Below are 20,635 nucleotides of genomic sequence, written 5' to 3'. Positions count from 1 at the left end.
GCTAAGATAATTACGACTAAAAATTAAATTACATGTTAAGTACACGATGACTTGAAGTTTTTACAAATTATTTATGTCTTCAAATGAATGTATCTAATTGTTAGATTTTCTATTTGTTTTAAATTTTCACTTTAATAATAAATATTTAGGTGTCATTTTAATTATACCACTTCTACTATAATTTTATTTTCTAGATCCTTACATAACTCATAAGTAAAATATTTTAATTTAATATTTTATTTTGATATACTATATTGAAATAAAATTTAATTATATTGCATTTACACATTATTTAATAAATTTAAAATATAATGCGATTTTTACTTTTTAAGATGATAAATAAGCTCATAATTTTAAATATTTTATGTGTTAAAGTAATGAAATTTAAGTTTAATTCAATCTCACAAAATTGAAGTTTAAATTTAATTTAATCTCATAAAATTGATTTAATAAGTAAAATTTACATACACTTATATATTATAATTCGATTATATTTTTAATTAATGTAAGATCTTTAATATACAACATCACATATAGCAGAAAAACCCAATAATTGATGAGATATATGTCCAACTAATCTTAAATATCTAAATAATTCACATACCATGTTAAAAAAATACAATTTAATTTTAATTCAATCTCACAAAATATGAAACGAGTAAATATTTTAATTTAATTATATGTGTTAATCAAAGGATTCAAATTCTCTGTTTTTCTCATCCTTCTTCTATTATTACCATCAAATTAATGAATTCATTACTTTATACATTGTAGTACTTTTTTTCAATTAGTCATGCAATTTTTTTCTGAATAAATACTATTAATTGTACATTAATGCTCTGTTAGCCTAGTATTCAAACTCCTTATTTCATCATTCTTCTATTTTTATCATCAAATTAATTTGATATATTTTTATATCTTTTTGGTCCATGCATGTAGAAAATCCTGAATTTTGTTGGTTAATTTTACGAGTTTAATGATGAACACTAACCGTGTTAAACAATTTTCAATGTAATAAAATTCCAAATCATAATTATATATACAACTTCTAAAATAATTATTGTAAAAAATCGATTGTTTCTAATATATAATGGGTTCTAATTGAATAACAGTGCAAAATTATTTTATATTGTTAGCATATATATAATTTTGGTTGAAAAAGAGAAAACCAAAAAACTAAAAAGAAAAATGACAAAAAGGGTAGTGAGTAATAAAAATAGAAATATGGTTAATATTTTCTAACAAATGTTTTTTATAATCACAAATATATTACATTCTAAGCCCAATAGAAATTATTTTCCATAATTATTAATTATCATCACTTTATTTTTATACATTTCTTGTTCAACTTCTTTTTTATTTTTCTAAATTCACTAAATATAAACCAACAGGTAATTAAAAAAACAGTATTTACAATATAATTCCCAAAACATAGTAATAGTATAACTTGAAAGTTGAAACTAACACCTACTTATGAACATTGAGATCAAATAAAACTTTGATTAAACACTGAATATAATATAAAATTCATCAACATGAATACTGTCTATTCTGATGCAAGAAATTGAAACCTGGTCCATACATATACATGTACATACATACATATACATGTACATACATATATATATATATATATGTGAATATATAAACATTATGTAGAAGAGAAATTTACAGAAAAACAATAACAGAAGAACACATATACTGTCAGTTTCTTTCCCCTGCAAAAACAGCAGAATGGACCTGTCATTTTGCAAATAAAGTTTTATAAATATTTAGGCCTAATTTAAATAGTTGTCTATAAAAAAAAATGTGTGAGTTGAGGCAATAAAATAAAAATAAAGATAATATTTACAGTAATTTTTAATTAAAAATATGAAATAATTCAATAATATTTACAATCAGTATTATAGTATCATTAAATAAAAAAACATGAACCAACATATTAGCTCACAACTTGCATAAGACTCAATATGATTTACTTCAACCTTTTTTAAAACAAACAAAAAAATCACTTTTTTTTAACCTGAATTTTTACACAAATTTAAATGATTATTTTTCCTAAATAATACATGTTTAAGGGTCAGAAAAATAGTAATTTATGAATCTAACCAAACTATATTAATAATAATCTAAAATATTATTAACCCCTCCTAGTCAAGAAATAAGATGGACCATGCAAACAGTATATACAAAGTAAAATAAGAAGAATAAAGCAACCAATGAAGTGACAAAACAATATGAACAAATTATTAATCAAAATTTTCAACAAATCACTATTGTGCCTTTTTTTTCATACTCCTATCATATTCCTTGATTCCCTTTCTTTCACTTTATTGAGTGTTGACTCTTTTCTTTTCAAGGCATTTCATGGGAAACATGGACAAGAATGATGTCAAGACATGATTGGTTGCTAAATCAAGACACCAAAATGAGAATACAATGTCCTCCTCCAATAATTTGAGATGAAAAATGAAAATATTTAACAACTAAGGAAAATCATGAAAAAAAAAACTAAATAAATATTACAAAAGTGGACTTTAAACCTAACTCAACCCTATAAAATCAACTCATGAGAATAAGGTTTGCACCCACTTATATATAATGAAATGTCCTAATCTCTAGTCGATGTGGGATCTCCAACAATAGACAACATAAAAGTGATTTTGGAAGCATAGTATCTCAATTTTTTAATATGATTTAGAACATTTCTCAAATGTTTTGTTTAACTTAATTTATTTATTGTTGATTAAAAGAAAAGCACTAAAAATGATAGAAGGAAAGTGAGTTGAGACTTAACATGTGAAGTGAAAACTATTCCTTAAATGTTCTGTTTAATTTAATTCATTCATTGTGGACACTGAAAAAGTGAAAAGTGAAAGTGAGTTGAAACTTGACATGTGAAATGAAAACTTTGGCACTCAAAATACAATGTGGTGACTTTATTTTCTTCCCTACACCATGATTTAAAATTGAAATCAACCCAATCAAACATTGGTAAGATGTCATATGGAAGAAAGTCTAAGAAAGAAAAATACAACAATTATATAATGTGATGTTGCTAGTTATTGGATTATAGCCATGAATGGTCAAAAAGAAAATTATTATATTTATTAGATGTGACATTTTCTAGAAAATGTTTCATTGTTCCTTTTGAAAATAGTGGTGTGCAAAGAATAAAAGAGAAATAAGAGTAATGCCATATTTCTTTATAATATACTCGTACTAATTCTTTATAAAGAATTACATAAAAATAATAGCTTTCTATTTTAAAAAATAAAAACAAATATAAAATAATTTCTTTATCTAGTAAGATAGTAAAGATGTTTTAAAATAATAAATTCATTTGCATAATTATAGCCATACTTTCATGAATGAACCAGAAAAAAAAAAAAATTCACTCCAATTATAAGAGATATAATTTGATTTCCCTTTGGTTTTAGATGATGTTATAATTACAAACATATTTTTTTTATAAAAGTTTGCATGTTAGACATCATTATACAATTTAACATCTCAGTTATGTTCAAACATTAAATAATAACAATAATCTGTCACATAAAAAAATATTATTAAAAAAAATTTCTAAAATTTCTTTTTCTATGTTCAAGAACATTTAACATAAGTAATTTTTTTTTTGTTAAAACAAAGTATTTACTACATCAAAATTATCAAATAAAATAATTTAAAAACATAATAACATGTACTAATTCTTTTACATCATGAAAAAAATGGAGGAGTAGAGATAAGAGAAGTTCTCATGTCCCATGGTTAACACCAAAAGTAAAAACCAAAAAGAAAAGTTGCATTAAAACAAAAGTTGATGTGGATTGCTAAATCTAAGATATAATATATGCATTGCATGCAGACAAAGATGATAATTTTGTAGTGAAAATGCAACACACTCTCATTGCACATCAAAAAGTGTTCATTCATTCTTTGTCTATTTGTCCTTTTATTCAAAGTGCCATTTTTAAAGTCACCACTTCTCTTCAACCCCACCTTACATGGTACATGTTACCTTCCACACACAGCAAAATTATCCAATGCAAAGTGAACACTCATCATAATTTAGATGCAAAAGGGTACTCTTCTTTTAACATGTCAAATGATAGAAACAGTCTGGTTTAGTTTGATTTGCATTTTTTATGCATCATACTTTTCTTTGACTAAACCAAGTTTGAATTTGAATTTGAATTTCACTAACCTCTCATGTAATGAACCAGACTAAACTATCATGTTGGATCAATTTTAAGAACTCTCACACAAAACCAAGATTCTCACTACAGTGTAAAGTACCAAGTGACAAGTTGCTAATTCCACATCTTTCTCTATCTCTCTTCTAGTTGTCATGATTACTCTTCTCCCAATAACTCAAATTTACTAAAGTGAAGAGACACAAGAATTTTCTATGCTTTGATTAGTAATAACTAGCAGGTTGAACTTTTTAACCAGTTACCAGATTTATAATTAGTGGTAGATTAGTATGCGGTTTTGGTTTTTTCTCATGGTTCATTTGAGTAGTTGTCTGAAAGGTGTTGTGTTATATGATTGTCTTAATTTTTTTATATAGGTTAGATCATTCTGAAGTGATTTATATATATATATATAAAAACTTAGTAGATTTCATGTTAGGTTATTCCGAAACATCATGGATTCACATATAAAAAAGTCAAAACACCACTTCCAACTCCTATTTTAAAGAAAAATAGATATATGGATTTTTTCTTATATATTATATGAAACCAAACTCACACATGCAATCTTAATATTTTGTGAATCTATATCAAACTTAAAGTGAGAGATCAAATCCATCAAGTTACAACAGATTAGGAAGATCAAACTCATGGCTTGAAGTCAAAAACTAAAATCACAAAACATAACTTAAGAAACTCAATCAGATTTGACCATTTTTCCTTTTTAAGGTGCTTAAACATTGAAGCAATTATTTGAACAGCATACTAAAGAGGGTGTTGAATATTAACTAAAGTAAAGCAAGGGCAAGTTTGTACCATGAAGAAATCTCAGCAAACAGAAGCAGGGTAAGCAGTGGTTGGAACCCCAATTGCAGAAGAACATTCCCTATTATTATTACTCTTTCCACTTCCATTGTTTCCCAGTTGCAGTTCAGAGATACTAGGCACATCATTTCTGGCATCAGCACCATGATCATACAGAAACCCCTTGAACACATGGCCACTGATATGCACTGTGGCCAAGTATGCAATCTCATCTTCACCACTCCCAATAGCAGACACTCTATGGCACCTGAACACAGCAGGTGCACGCACATGCCGTGGCAAAGATTGCTTGAATCCAGCATCTGCAATCCAAGAGAACCACTTACACATCCAAATTCCAAATTTTTTTACAACATTTGAGTTGTTCCAAAGATACAAACAATCTGTAACCTTTTATTTACTTGTCTTAACAAGTACTAGAGCAATTAATCAAAACACTTTCCTAACTTGTTCGATCAGACTTTTTAAATCAAATTTATAAAAAAATCTTCACACCACATGCAAAAATTGACCATAATATCAAAGCTTCTGAGATTTCTGTCTGGAATATCTGGAAATATCAAGAATTGCAACAAAACATAGCAACATCAAGATTTTAAAAAAAAGTCTGTATCTGCAATTTCAGTAGTAACATCAAGATTTTTTGGAACAATGATGACCACAAATGAGATAAAACGATCATGTTTGTCTACAATTTTCACACTGTCAAAAAGTACACAAAGAAACTATAACTATTATTGAAAATTAAAATCTTGATTAAATAAGTATTTGATTGATCTATCAATAACATTGCATCAAACATATTTGAAAAGAGATGATGAGATCACCTTGTTGACAAGAGCTGGTGTCTAAGCTAAAGCTCTTTGATGGGGTAGCATTGGAAGTGGAACTAAGAGAAGTAGCTGCAGCATTCTTGGATGACCCTATTGTTCTTAGCCTCTTAGAAGCACCACCATCACCATCTCCATCTCCATCACCGTTAGCATCACTACCACTATTACCACCACTGCGTCTCAGAGAGGCTGGGACCCATGTGCTCTTCACGTGAGTGTTGCAATCAAAGCCACGACCTTTGCAACAAGTTCTGCACCTTTTATAGCTGCAATCCCTCTTGGCCCTATTGCCACAATCCTGACACACCCTAAACTCACCACTTTCCTCAGTCTCCATCACATGCTTGTTACTCCTCCCCTCATCTTCAACACCTTTTCTTGTGGAATTCACTTCTGAGACACCACACATCTTGAGGTTCCAATAGTTGGTGTTGTGGTTGGTGGTGGTGTTGTTGGCACAGTCTTGAGCCTGATCATGAACATCATTGGTGTGTGGAACTGTTAGGAGAGGAAAAATGCCAAGGCCAACACTGAGAGATGCTGGAGAAGGCAGGGGAAGGTTGGGATGGTGTTCTGCTGAAATGGGGTGGTGGTGTTGGTGTTGGTGTTGGTGTTGATGGTGGTGAAGTTGAGAAGCAGTTGGAGCTATGAAAACTAAGTCTCTAAGGCCTAACATGTTCATTGGAACAACAACAAGGTTTTAACAGTCTTTGAGGTTTGGATTTTAGAGGGTTTTTAGGAGGTGTTGATGATGTTTATGTTTATGGTTTTGTGGTGGTGTTGTGTGTTGATGTTGGATTTGAAGGCTTTATAAGAGAATGTTAGGGACACATGAGAGGATGAGATTGAGATTGAGATTCCCTTTGATGGAAACTGTGGTCTGGTGTGGTGTGTGAGTGATGATGATGATGATTTGGTGTTTGTGTTGTGTTGTGTTTGTTTAGGATTGAGAAAAAGAAAGTTTATTATCAGTTATTTGTTTTGATACTAAAAGACATTATTGCTACAGTGTTTTTCTTTTCTTCTTCTGGCACTCAAACTACACTTAACAGATTCATTCTTAGATTCAAAAGTTAATTTTAATTCATCGAAAATTGAATTTTTATTATTATTTTATTTAAGTATACAATCAAATTTATCATTCCTTCTCATAATGGGGTTGAAATAAAGAGAACTATTAAACTCCTTCTCGGTTGATTGACTTGCTCTTCCTTTATCTCGAATTAACTTCTTTTGTCTCTCTTACTCCTTCACTTCTCGTCTTCGTGAACTCCGGACTTGGATAGTACCTGCAGAAGGCACTTCGAAACTCAAGTAAGACTTCGACACTCGACACTTAGTGTGTTTAATACTAGAAGATGACATACATATCCTGATGGAAAAAAATGCACGCGGAAACCACACACACAATCACGAATCAACTGCAGAAAAATAAACAACACAAAATTTAACGTGGTTCGGTCGCCAACTGCAACCTACATCCACACGGACAACTATTAGGTTTTCATTCTATCCTGTTGCACACCAGATCTCTTTAAATAGAGATTATAGAGGGGACATAAGCTCACTCACTAAACATCATGCCTAGTCAGTCCAACCCAATTGGTCCCGACTTCATATCGAACAATCTATGCTTATTTATATAATTATTATAAATAATTTATTATTGGACCTGATTAAGTTAATCTATAATTAAAAATACACTATTTAATATTTAACCTTTAATTAATCATTAGTTCTCTGCTTAAGTATAATAGTCTCGATTGATCTTAATCAAAACACTGGACGTAAGGATCGACGGTACACCGTTATTTACTTCATTAAATATATAAACGAGTTGTTTACAAAATTTTAATGCAACTTTTTAAAATTTTGACTCAATTTATTTGAGTAAGGGTTAAATATATTTTTGTTATCTTTATATTTTTTTTTAACTTTCGTTTTAGTATCTATAATTTAAAATTAATTAATTAACCCTCAAACTTTAAAAAAAATATGAAAATTTAATTATTATTTTTGTATCAACTTTGTGCCTGTATCTGAATATTAAACTTAGATATAACAATAAATAAAATCACTATCTTTTAAATTATACCGAAGTTGAGTCAATGATAATATTTTTATTTAATTTATACAATGTCATGACTCACAGCAAGTTTAACTTTCATTATTTTTAAGTCAAATTAATTAATTATCATTATATAAAAGAATTAATCTACGCTCAGCATTTTTAAAAACAGATATATAGGGACAAAATTATGACAATAATAAGGAGGAAAATGAAAGAAATAATATTTTTTTATCAGTGAAAGAAACCGTATATATATAAAAACTGTAATGAAAATATGTTTAATTATAAAATAAGATACTTTAAAGATTTAATAGAAATTAAAAATGATTTTTTATGTATATGTAACAGTGACAGGATTTGAACTTAAATAATATAAAAGTAAAATTGTTCACGAGATTTCTATGTTCATTTTGATATTTTAATCTTAAAAGATTGTAAAATTAACTTTGTTTTCAATATTAAAAATTAAAAGAAAGCCGAATATGTAATTATCAATTTTTCGAATAAACATAGAAAATTATTTATAATACTATTAATGGATAATTGTTGAACCAAACGGAATTAATTTGAAAACTGTGAAGAAAACTTATGCTCAAATTTGGCTCACTTAAAAAATATAATAGAAAGTGAGAGAATTAAAATAAAAAATAAAGCAAATATTTAATTAACATTATATTATTATTTAGTAGTTATTTTTTATAGCTGTTTTGTGAGAGTTTACAAAATTCACATAAGAATATGAAGAAAATTCATTTTTTTACAAATATTTATGGGAAATTTGAGAGAAAAGTATCGTCAACTATAAATTAAGTTCGAAACTAAGAAAAAAAAATATGAGCAATTTATTTAAATGGGTTAAATTTAAAGCTTAAATTTATGTTACAAGAAAATATAAAATTTAAGTTTATTAACTCGCCAATAACTTCTTTTATTTATTAAATAAAATTTAATATCTTTGTAATAGAATGATATAAAAGTAAGAAGAAAATGACAATAAAAAGCCCTCAAACACAAAAATTTCATAATGATATGTTTTATCACTATTATTTACACTCAATATTAAACTTCTAAAAATAAATTTGATATTTCTGAATAAGAATAAGTAATAAAATGTAATAAGAATATAAATAATGCTAACATTTATCATTTCATTAATATATATATAGAAAGAGATAATATAAGTATTAGTTTTAATAATAATAAAAATTGTTTTTGACGAGTTATAATGGTGAGAAACAAATGTGTGTGAATTTTTTTATTGTTTTTTTTATAACAAATTTTATGTTAGGAATAATTATAAAACTTGACATCTCAATTACACTGACGCCTCAAGTAACAACAATCATTTAACAGCACATAAAAAAGTATTATTAATATATATATATATGAAAAATTAGATCAAAATTTATATATTATCAAAAACAGTACATAGACTAAGCTATAAAAAAAAATATTATAAAAATAAATTGTTGGAGATCCCACATCGGATAATTCATTGTATATAAGTGAGTGCAAACCTCATTCTCATGAGTTAGTTTTATGGAGTTGAGTTAAGCTTAAAGTTTACTTCATAAAATTATACTTCGTAAAATTAGACTTAGAAAAAACTACAAATCTATACTAAAATTAAAATTAAGAAATTCTCTTAATGAAGATTAAGAAATTGGATGTTGAAAAATGTAGAATTCAACTATTCTACAGTGAAAGAAAGAGTTTTAATTGCATGTTATTAAATTTGGGGACATGCTTAGCATGATGTGTAAGAAAAGAAGTAAGATGATTGATAATAGTGAAAGAACAAAAATTAGGGTAGGGAAAGGGGAAAGGGGGGTCCCAAAGGGTATAGCACCTATACCTATAATGGGGTCATAGACCTAAAGAGTCTGTCCATGTAGGTCATGGTCATAGCCTAACACTAGCTAAGTGCCCTTATAGATTGGCCTCATTGGAAACCAATAGCCCCTATCCACTATCACCTATAAGCCACCTTACATGTGTAGGGTACCCCACTTTTACAGGATCAAACTTGGGGGGCCCCCTTTACCTCTTTCATATGCATCTTTGCCACTTTGTTTGCCCAACTAGGGTCATAATTATGTACGATAATGAAACCATCTTTAATTATTTATTATTATCATTAAAAAATTAATAAATAAAAATTAATTTTAAAAATAAAAATAATTAATCATTATATTATCCAAATTAAATATTATTTTAAAATTAAAAAATTATTAATATTTAAAATAATTTTTACTATTAATAAAAATTTAAATTAATTTTTAAATTGTTATCTAATTAACTTTTGTATACCAACTATTTTGAATTATAAAATTGATAACTAAAATATTGAGAGTTAATTAGATACGATTAACTAATTAAATATTAATTTAAAATTTAAAATATATTTTAGATATTAATAATTTTTTAATATATAAAATAATATTTAATTTAGTTAGGTAGTAATTAATTATTTTTGTTTTTAAAATAATTTATATTTAGTGATATTTTAGTAGTGTATAATATATAAATAAATGTAAAATATGTTTTATAAATGAATTTTATAGATTTAAGTTAGATTTAAAGTTTTTATTTTTTATTATTTTTCATCAATATTATTCTTGCATTTAGATGAGAAAAGTATAAATAAGAAATTTTGTTTAAGTTTTTTTTTTCTATTAGTTTGTGTTTGTTTTCACTAAATCAAATACAAATTTTTAAACTTATTTTTTTAAATAAAATGTGCAATTTGAGATTGTGCGCAAAAAAATGTGATTCAGAAAAGAAATTTAACAAAATCAAATATAAATTATATTAAACTCAACTTTTAATTATAACTTGAGTTTGTACATGAAGGATGCGATTGAGAAAAGAAATTTGATTGAAAATAACTAATTACATTTTATGATAGATATTATTTTATATTAATAATATAATTGATTATCTAAAAATTTCATTTTAGTTAGGATTCAATATTCTTAATCTATCTAAAATCATTCTTTAAGAATAACTAATATATATTTTTCTCTCTACTAATGTGTCCTAGTAAGATGCAATTAATTACTTCAACAATAATATTTTAGCAGGTTTAAAGTTTAAACTATGATTATAAAAATAATAATTTAAATACATTTTTATTATATGTAAATTGAGATAAGAAATATCTGTGTGAGTAATATTGACAATGAAAAATATTAATAATAATAAATAAGAATATTTTTAATATTGGCAATGAATTTAGAATTTCTGGATTGTGAATACTACTTAAACATCTTATGAATAGACCAATAAAGGTGAATTTTGTTGAAATAAAATTATAATTAAATTTAGGAAATATTGATGCAGTTTTGTCTTATATAAGTAAGTGGCTGGGTCAATCGACATTACTTTTTTTTTTTTCATTTCATGAATAAAACAAAAAAGTAGTGGTGGTAGTTATTTGCAATTCACATTCTAATTATATTTATTTTTACTATATTTACTTATCGGTGTTAGATAAGTTAGTATTCGATTTGTATGGATGAATACGGTCAAAATTATTAAGCTCGAGTAGAATGTTACTAAGTGAAAAAACAGTGACTAAACATTAAGTAATGTGTTTTTAGTTATGATTTAAATCTTAATTCGACCTAACAACAATATAGATTCATGATAGTTATATAAATAGTCACAAGTTCTGAAAAAGATATACATTATCACCACACATTAATAGTATCAAACATGAATACTGAAATCTTATTTGAGTATCAGAATTATAAGTACCATTCTGATCGAATATTTGTGAATGAGTGAAGGCTAGTGAAGTGAAAAAGAGAGGAAGGTGACCGACCAACCGAAAAAAAAAATTTCAATTCAATCCGTACAAGAATACTAAGAAAATTCAAAGTTTAAAAAATTTAGTAATTTGAATGAGGAATATTAGTAATATATTACTTAACATACCCTTTTAAATATACTTTCTATTATAGTTAAAATTTAATAATTTTAAAATGATGTCAACCTCATTTTTTATTTAATGAACTTCACTCAAAATTTTATAATTTTAAATAAATTTTAATCAACAATAAAAGATGTTATCGATCATCCTCTTTTTTCAATTTCAATATGGGAGATGCTTTTTTTTTTGGAAATACTTGCTTTATGATTATGAATCCAAATCAATAATTATAAAACTAAACTCAAATCTGTCCAATTTAATTATTTGATTGGTTATGCTATGATTGAACCAACATATAATTGGGTTAATTAGAGTGAAAAACTATGGAATAAACCAATTAATTGGATCCTTTTCACAAATGAATAATTTCATACCTAAAATTAAACTTATGATTAGTTAATATCAACCACCACATTATTATTATTATTAGAGTTTAATCTTCTTGGCCACAAGTTCATTATAAAGACACACCAATCAAGTTGTCTAAACACCAAAATAGCAAAAATAGTTACCCAAGTTGAAAAGTTATGATTTTATTATTGAGTATAAACCTAGAAAAGACAACGTGACAATTGATTCTCTTTCTTACTCTTTTATGATGGTAATATATCAGTCCAAACTACAACTAATTCCACAGTTAAGTGCAATTATACAATTGTGTCTGCAAAAACGCCTCCCAATCCTCATTATTTAGTTCGAGATCAGTTACTATATTGGAAAGGTAGACTGGTTTTACCTAAAAGACACAAATTAATAAGAAAAATTCTCCAGAATTCCATAGTACATTGTTGGGTGGACATTTAAGATTCACAAGAACCTTAAAGAGACTTGCGGCACAGTCCTATTGCCAATGTATGCATGTTAATGTAAAGGAGTATGTGCAAAATTGTTTAATCTATCAACAAACAAAACATGATACAACTCTTCCATCCGGGTTACTACATCCCTTGCCAATTCCGAAGCAAATATGGGAGGATGTGGCCATGGATTTTATTACCAGTCTTCCCTCTTCTAACGGGCATACGATTATTATGGTGGTCATTGATAGACTTTCCAAATATGCACACTTGGCTAGTTTGAAAACTGAATTCGATAGCAAGCAAGTGTCTGAGTTGTTTGTGAAAAACATAGTCAAGTTACATGGTTTCCCAAAGTCCATAATTTCTGATCGTGATAAAGTGTTCACGAGTCAATTTTGGCAACATTTGTTTAAGTTGAGTGATATCACTTTGAAATTAAGCATTGCATACCACCCATAAATAAATGGTCAATTAAAGGCATTAAACAAATGCTTTGAGATGTATCTAAGGTGCTTTACCTATGAAAATCCTAAGAAATGGTCTAAACTGTTACCATTTACAGAATTTTGGTACAACTTTTCCTTCCATCACAGCACGAGCATAACACCCTTCAAAGCCGTATACGGTAGAGAACCTCCACAACTAATTAAATATACCATCAACAACCAAGATCCCACTAATGTGTAGGACCTACTCGTTCAGAGGGATGCCACACTTAGCTAACTCAAGACAAATTTACAAAAAGGCACAACTATACATGAAAAAGAGGCAGATAAAAGAAGAAAACCAATGCAACTTGAAATTGGTGATATGGTATGTCAAACTTCAACCCTATAGACATCATTCTGTATTGCTAAGAAAGAATACAAATTTTAGCCTTCGATATTTCAGACCATTTTCTATAATTAAGAAGATTGGGGAAGTAGCTTATAAACTCCTTTTGCCTCCTTTCGCAAAAATACATCCTATCTTTCATTGTTCTCAGCTAAAATTGTGTAAAGGTGATCATGCTTAGCCATATGTTCCGTTACCCATTTCAAATTCACATACATGTTTAATGCTACAACTGGAAGCCCATCATATGGAATCAACAACAAGTGAAAAACAACACTTATTTAAGTGGGAAGACTGCCAACTCACGTGGAAGGATAACATGACTTTGAAGCAAGCTTTTCCAGAATTCAACCTTGAGGATAAGGTTTCTTTTAAAGAGGAAGGTAATGTAACAAACATAGCTACAACAAAGGAAATTGTGGAGAATAGTGGAAATAAGAAAAAAGGACACGTGGGAAGCAACGAAAGAAAGAGGTGGAGTGCTCGGGCCAAAATAACTAATTCTAAGCTGGCAAATTTTGAGTGGTCCAAGGTAGATAATGGAGAGAGAGAAAATGGGGAAAGATTGTACTGTTTCTCCTTTTGTTCAATCTTCTGAACCTTACATGTTCTGGATATTTTTCGGTTGCTCTGTTTTGAGGAAATAGATACGTCCTTCTCGGGGTATAAATTCTTTTTGTTATTTTCATATTTTTCTGCTAGATACAAGAGGGTGGGTGCATATCTTTTCTTCCGTGCAGGTACCACTGTTACAATAGTGTCAGAGTCCTTTAAAACATATATCTAGCAAGAATTTGTTGTTTGATTTATTAGATCATCCGCTATCGGGTCACCCATAAATATATAGTCTTATATGTACGAATTGTTAGATCTTGACGTGAGAGAGTGTAAGGCTAATTCATAGTATATAAGTGAATGCAAAACTTATCTTATGAATCAGTATTGTAAGATTGAGTTAAGCTTAAACTTTGTCAATCAATAACTTATTCAAGAAATACATAATTTTTTCTTCCAAAAATAAATAGAAAATTGCTTATCTTAAAAGAAACACATAAAAATATAAATTTAGTTAATTCATTAAATAAATTACTTATTTAAGTTGTGCTTATGACTAATTTCCGTAAAAAGAATCTAACCAATAATTTTTTTTTATCAAATCTCCTTTTCCTAATAACATTTTGTTCTTTTAAAAATAATCAAAATCATACATATATATATCATGACGATACATGAGTTAGTTCTACTTATATCAATCAGCAATTAATGACTAGATGATAACATAATTTTTTTTACCATATGAATATATTTTAATTGAATTGCATGAGTCCCATTTCTCTTTTTTTTTTTTAATTTCTTAGTAGCCATTATGATCCAAATCTCAGGCATCTAACTTTTTTTTACAGTCTCATAGTATTTGTAGGGTTAGGCAGTAACATATATATAGCATGCATATAGGTTTAGGTAAGTCCGTATATGCACATGACACACATCCATATATATATGACACATGTGAAACTCTACTACCATACGTTGTGCAAATCTGTGATGGCTACTACTACCTATGCTGCACCCTATGCATAACACTGTAATAAACGTTATAAAATTTTAAAAATAATTAAAATCCTTATTTTAAAAAATGTTATAAAATTATATGTGGTTATTTTCTAAAATGTATGGAAGGAAACCAAACGTATTTTCCATGATGGAACTTACTTTCAACTTCTCTAATTTAGCTTAATTCCAATAAAAGTTTATAGTAACATCTAAACTTGATTTTCTCAAGTGTTTCACTACGAAGAATACAAGGAACATTAACCCTAACAGTAAATGCATCAGATACCAATGCAGAATCACATTCAAGTCATAAACTAGTAAAACTTATTTTTTTAGCCTATTATACCTCAAGGGAAAGATTATTACTTATTTGTTTTAAATTTTATTTCTTGACATTTCTAAACATTCTACTATTTTTAAGATTTATGATCGATGTGAAAAACTGAGAAAACACAAGAAGAAATAGTTTAAATTGTGTTTTTTTTATGAGTATTGTTTCGACTTGTAGTCATTCCTTGTTAATATGTCAAGTATTTTTTAAACACTTAGTCACTTATAACTAAAAAAACTTGAGTATTGTTTAACAAACACTCACTCCTAGACAAGATTTGTCTAGAGTGTGATAAAAAAAATCACGGAGTTTATTCACTAGATAGGGGAACATCTTTTGATGTTTGCAAGGTTTAAACTCTTTTTTCTAGTTTGTTAATGAACACAAAAGTGTTTTTTACAAAGCTTTTAGGACACAATCATATTTTAAGAGCATTTTGATACTTTTTGCAAATCAAATTGGTTGTTCTTCTTATTGAAATATAACTTTATATAGACGTTAAAGAAAATATTCGTTTCACATCATTTTTTGGTCTTTGAGTAGCTTCAAGTCGTAAGAGTGTCTTACTTGCGTTTGAATAACTTAAACATAAAAGATGCATTAAATGTTTTGCATGCATGTATTAAATGTTCTTTTCATCTTGAAGCAACATCTCAATAACTATAAGAACTTATCAGTTATTGGCCAGAGTGTCTTTACTTGAAGTTATGTAAAGCGCAGGACTGTACAAAGTGTCTTTACTTGGTAGTCTATTCCAGTGTTGATAAAGCAAGCGTCACTGAGTTGTTGAAGCACTACAATTTTTTATATGTTGCAAGATTCTTTTATGTGAGATATGCTTTTATGAATCTTCTTGGTAGACAAAGGAAACAAAAATTCTCTAAAGCATTGAATAAGCACAAATAATTTTTTAAGAAATATAATATTAGCTTAAAACAGTGTGAGCACAACAATGTTTATCGAATGTAAAAGAGACTGAAGAGTGTTATATTGTCTAATAGATGAAACACTTGCGACTTACATGATCTATTGTGAACAAAAACATTTCGCCTTAGATACGATGTTTGATAAAAAAAATTTAGATCAGCAAACAAAATATGATAATGTTTTATACTTTGTGTTTATCAACACTTAATCAAAGCATAAGTTGTTGAATTTTTCGCTAAGAGCTTATTATTTATTCTTTTAGATTACATAACTGAAAAGTCAAGACTGACTAGATCAAAGTAGATCAACCATGGTAAGTTGTTATTTTTGCTATAGTTGATTTTATTCCTTTTATTTTTTTCTTTGTGATTGTAGAAGTTATATACTCTAATTGTTTTAATAAACCAAGCAAAAGTGATAATATGAATAAGTGGAGATGTTGGTTATAAGTTAAGGCTTTAGAATTTCTAAGAACATATTTGGAAGTTTTGGATATTGAAGTTTCTTTTCTTGGAAGGAAAACTAATTTTAGGAGAGCTAATAATCTACATCTACTCAATTAATTTGATTAAAATGATTTGGAAATTGTGTTAGAATAATTTGGAATTTAATTTGGTATTTGTAGTGTGTGTATTGATAAGAATTACTTTCCTTATGTTGGATTGGATTCATTTTGAGTGTTGATTAGTTATAATTGAATTGAATAAATATTATATTATTGTTTTTAAAATTATAAATATTTGAAATATTAGTTCATTTTTATATGATCCTACTTAATAAGAGAGTTATGTAATATTGTTGATGATGATAACAGTATCAACCAAGATACGAGTGATAATAGTTTCATTAGTTTTTTTTTTTCAGATTTCATTCTGGTTGCGATTAAAACTTTGAGAAGATAACAATTTTTAAAAAATAATTTAAATTAAAAGGATAGTTTTATGTTTCAAAGTACTTTTCAGTAAAACTTTAATTTTTTTTTCCTTACCATTTTCGACCTTCATATTGTTTCTTCATAATTTTTTATATATTATCTATTCAAAATCTGAAACAAGTAATATATAAAAAAATTGTCTGAGACCTAAAATTAAAAATTCATTTATTTCTCAAATAAAGATATTCAAAATTTTAATTATTTTTGTCTATCATAAACTGAAATGAATTTAAAATTGTCATCATCTATCTTGTGAAGTTCCAATTATGCTTTTTTTTCTATTTGTATTCTAACCTATGAAACTCGGACATTCTTCTTAAATGACATGGTATCAGACACCGACACTCGTATGACACTTGTAGGACACGTATCCGTGAAGTGTCCAATTCAAAAAGTATTTGTTAGATTTCTGACAATTCTAATACGGTTCTAACACAATTTTAAAAAGAAAAAATAATTTAATTTTCTCAAAATTCAAACTTTATTGTATAAATTGTTATTATGATTATAAAAATAAGAAACAAATCCTTGTGAATCAGTCATGAAAAACATTTTTCTACTTCAAAAAATAATCTGGAACATACTTGTACACATAAATCTTTATTGTCAATTTATATAATTCATAATTATATAATATATAGATCCGTGTCCCCGTGTCCTACATTTTAGAGATTTTACGTATCTCCGTATCCATGTCAGTGTCGTAACACTTTATTGAGGGTTATACAAATAAAGAAATAAAAGGTGAAATTGAAATTGTTTAAATGAATTAAGAAAATGAAAATAAGTAAAAAGTAAAATTATTTTTATTTATTATTATTATAATAAAAAAGCAAAATAAAATAAAATATAATAGATTAAGGAATCCCACAACATATTAAAAATAAATATACCATTATTCTTTTAAGGTAGTTACTGTTGGTCAAACTATGATTCCTTTTCTAGAACACTTTATTATTGATTAATTTTATTAAAAGAAGCATAACTAAAGGTTAATTAAGTAAAGAATTACTCTAGTTAGTTACTTTACTACATTTTAACTATAATTAAAATTATATATTTTAAAAAAAGGTTAAATAAATTAGTGATATTAGAATTTAGAATTTTAGGTTATTTATAAGAAAGAAAAGTAGGGTAGTGGTGTGCCTTAATTAGCCCTAGTCTAGGAAAGTACTTGACAAAAGTAGGTAAAAACTAAAATCTTTAGGCTAACTTAGCCCTTAGCTAGGGCTAGCTCTAGGGCATAGCCTAGACTACTATAGATCAATTGAATTACAAGGATTCTGCAATATAGCAAACTTTGGCATTTTCTGCTCATAATGTCTTAATGTTTCAAATAGATACAAATTTAAATTTACACCACAAAATTAAAAAAAAAAGTTAAGAAATAAAATAAATTTAAAGATAAAATAAAAAATAATAATTACTTTATTTTTGAGTTTTTAAATTTATTCCAAATAATATTTTATCTAAAAGATTTCACTAGTGTCCATGTTTACTTAAGAGCATTTTTTATTATACTTTCACATCAATTTTGAGATATATTGTAGGATTATTAATTAGTTGAAGATTGTGTGTACTTTTAATGAAAATTTCAACTACATTAATATATTTGACAAATTACTTTTATTTTGTATTTGATAATTTTGTAGTATAATGAAAATGAGATTTTGGACTATATAAGTTGAAAAAAATTGGATTGAAGTCAGATTAAAGTTATATTTAAAATTAAATCAACCACTATTTTACAACATCAAATTAGTTTAGGGTTAATTTTGTGTTTTTAAATTAATCAAAATTTGTGAATGTTCATGCTGAATAATAAGTAACATGCAGAGGGAAAAAATGAAAATAATTTATGACTACCTTCCCATGATAAATTTTAAATTTAATAAATATTTGTGGATTCCGTTATCTCTTTTTCATCACTATATAATATATTATATAATACCAAAAGTTTAAATATTAATAATCTATTTTGTAAAGATTTATCTAAAATACTATTTTTGAATAAAATTTATTACCTTTTAAAGAAAACAAAAACATTTTATTAAGCATTCATTGAAAGCAATTTTTTTCTATTCTAAAACTTTTTTTAATAATCTAATTCCTCTCTTTATATATAAATAAATAAATAAATAAAGTCATTGGCTAATTGAATTCAACTTTTTTATCAGTGTAATTTATCTTCTTTTTAAAGGCCTGTTAGGGGAGAAGAAAGCAAGTGATTCCTACCTATTATTGTTCCTTTTTATAAAGCAAAATTATTAAAGAATGAAAGTTTCCCACTATTCTTTTTCAATGGATAATACCATATAAGGTAATAACCCTTCCATTTTTTTCTTCATTTCTTTCCTATTGTATCTTCTTTTTAAAGCAAAATAATTTTTTCCAGTAAGGTACAAAAGATTGGTCCATGTTGTACATAAAGTGTCTCAAATATCATACAAATAAAATAAAAAATAAAAGACGAATCTATGATCACAAGTTTGTGTCTCAACTTTTGAACATCGTGTGTTCCGATACGATCAATATATAGTTTCACATCATCTAAGAGTCGATTTTAATGACAATTTAAATACACATTTCTCCCTCTCTTAACCTACCTAGGTGTTTTTTAAGGACAAAATTGTCACGGAGCTCAAAAACTCGACAATACTTTGGATGCGGTGATTGATTTAGCGATGCTATCTCAACGGACTTAAGGTTGAAACAAATATATATATATATATATATATATATATATATATATATATATATATATATATATGATAAACAAAAGATTTAGTGCATCACCTACACCACTTTCCTAAGAAAAGTAAAAACTATTCCATTTTTAACCAAAAGGCAAAAAAGTGTTTTGATTACATGAACTTGAGTATGTCAAAATGTTTTGTACTTGAGTGTCACCCCATTACATTGTTATCATAAGGGTCAGAGAATAGTAACTGAGTTAATTCTCACTGAAAACTGCCACTATAACTTTCTTTTATGCAAGAGTATTTAGAATTAAAAAACCATTATTTTTTCCCTAGAAATAAAAAAAGTCTCCAAATCAGTCTCTACAATTTATCAAAATATTAGGAGTGTTGAGATTTTTGAGACCAAAAAGTGGTGTCAGGTCAGATATAAACCAAAAAATGCAGAGATTTTACTGTTTTCATGACAAACTAGTTATTCAGCATTTTTTACCATATAAACTAAAATTTAGAGTTTTTTCATATAGGACTGAAATGAAAATAGTGGTTGTCCTATCTGGTTTCAGATGACCGAGTAGCCGGCAAGGGCAAGGTAAACAGCCACATGGCCTCTAAACAACCTGGTTGGTCAATTAGATTAATTTGAGATTAATAAGCAGCTAAACGAAATTAGGGAGTTATTGGACCTGGGTCAACGTCA

At 27.1% G+C, this 20,635-nt stretch overlaps 1 protein-coding gene across 2 annotated transcripts; it reads right to left on the bottom strand.

The window, feature by feature from the left end:
- Nucleotides 1-1,480: 1,480 nt before the first annotated feature.
- On the bottom strand, nucleotides 1,481-6,853 carry LOC137838834 (protein LATERAL ROOT PRIMORDIUM 1-like). 2 transcript variants are annotated; one of them, XM_068648114.1, is made up of 3 exons: nucleotides 5,846-6,853; nucleotides 5,010-5,320; nucleotides 1,481-1,740 (listed from the first exon to the last, which is right to left on the bottom strand). In XM_068648114.1, exons 1-2 carry the CDS (start codon nucleotides 6,531-6,533, stop codon nucleotides 5,022-5,024), a joined length of 987 nt encoding a protein of 328 aa, XP_068504215.1. In that variant the 5' UTR covers nucleotides 6,534-6,853; the 3' UTR covers nucleotides 1,481-1,740; nucleotides 5,010-5,021. The 2 variants fall into 2 exon arrangements, with proteins under 2 accessions (XP_068504215.1, XP_068504174.1); XM_068648073.1 differs by having other exon boundaries at nucleotides 1,481-1,718.
- Between the last annotated feature and the right edge of the window lie 13,782 nt (nucleotides 6,854-20,635).

Source organism: Phaseolus vulgaris, chromosome 11 (assembly GCF_000499845.2).
Source record: "Phaseolus vulgaris cultivar G19833 chromosome 11, P. vulgaris v2.0, whole genome shotgun sequence".
NCBI classification, from domain to species: Eukaryota; Viridiplantae; Streptophyta; class Magnoliopsida; order Fabales; family Fabaceae; genus Phaseolus; species Phaseolus vulgaris.
Note: the sequence above shows the minus strand (reverse complement) of the source record. Positions and strands in the feature narration are given on the sequence as shown.

Bases quoted from the DNA above. Each gene is read 5' to 3' on its own strand.
- LOC137838834 (XM_068648114.1), bottom strand. From the start codon at position 6,533: ATGAACATGTTAGGCCTTAGAGACTTAGTTTTCATAGCTCCAACTGCT. The intron at 5,321-5,845 runs GTGATCTCATCA...CTTGGATTGCAG, and splicing joins CACCAGCTCTTGTCAACAAG to ATGCTGGATTCAAGCAATCT.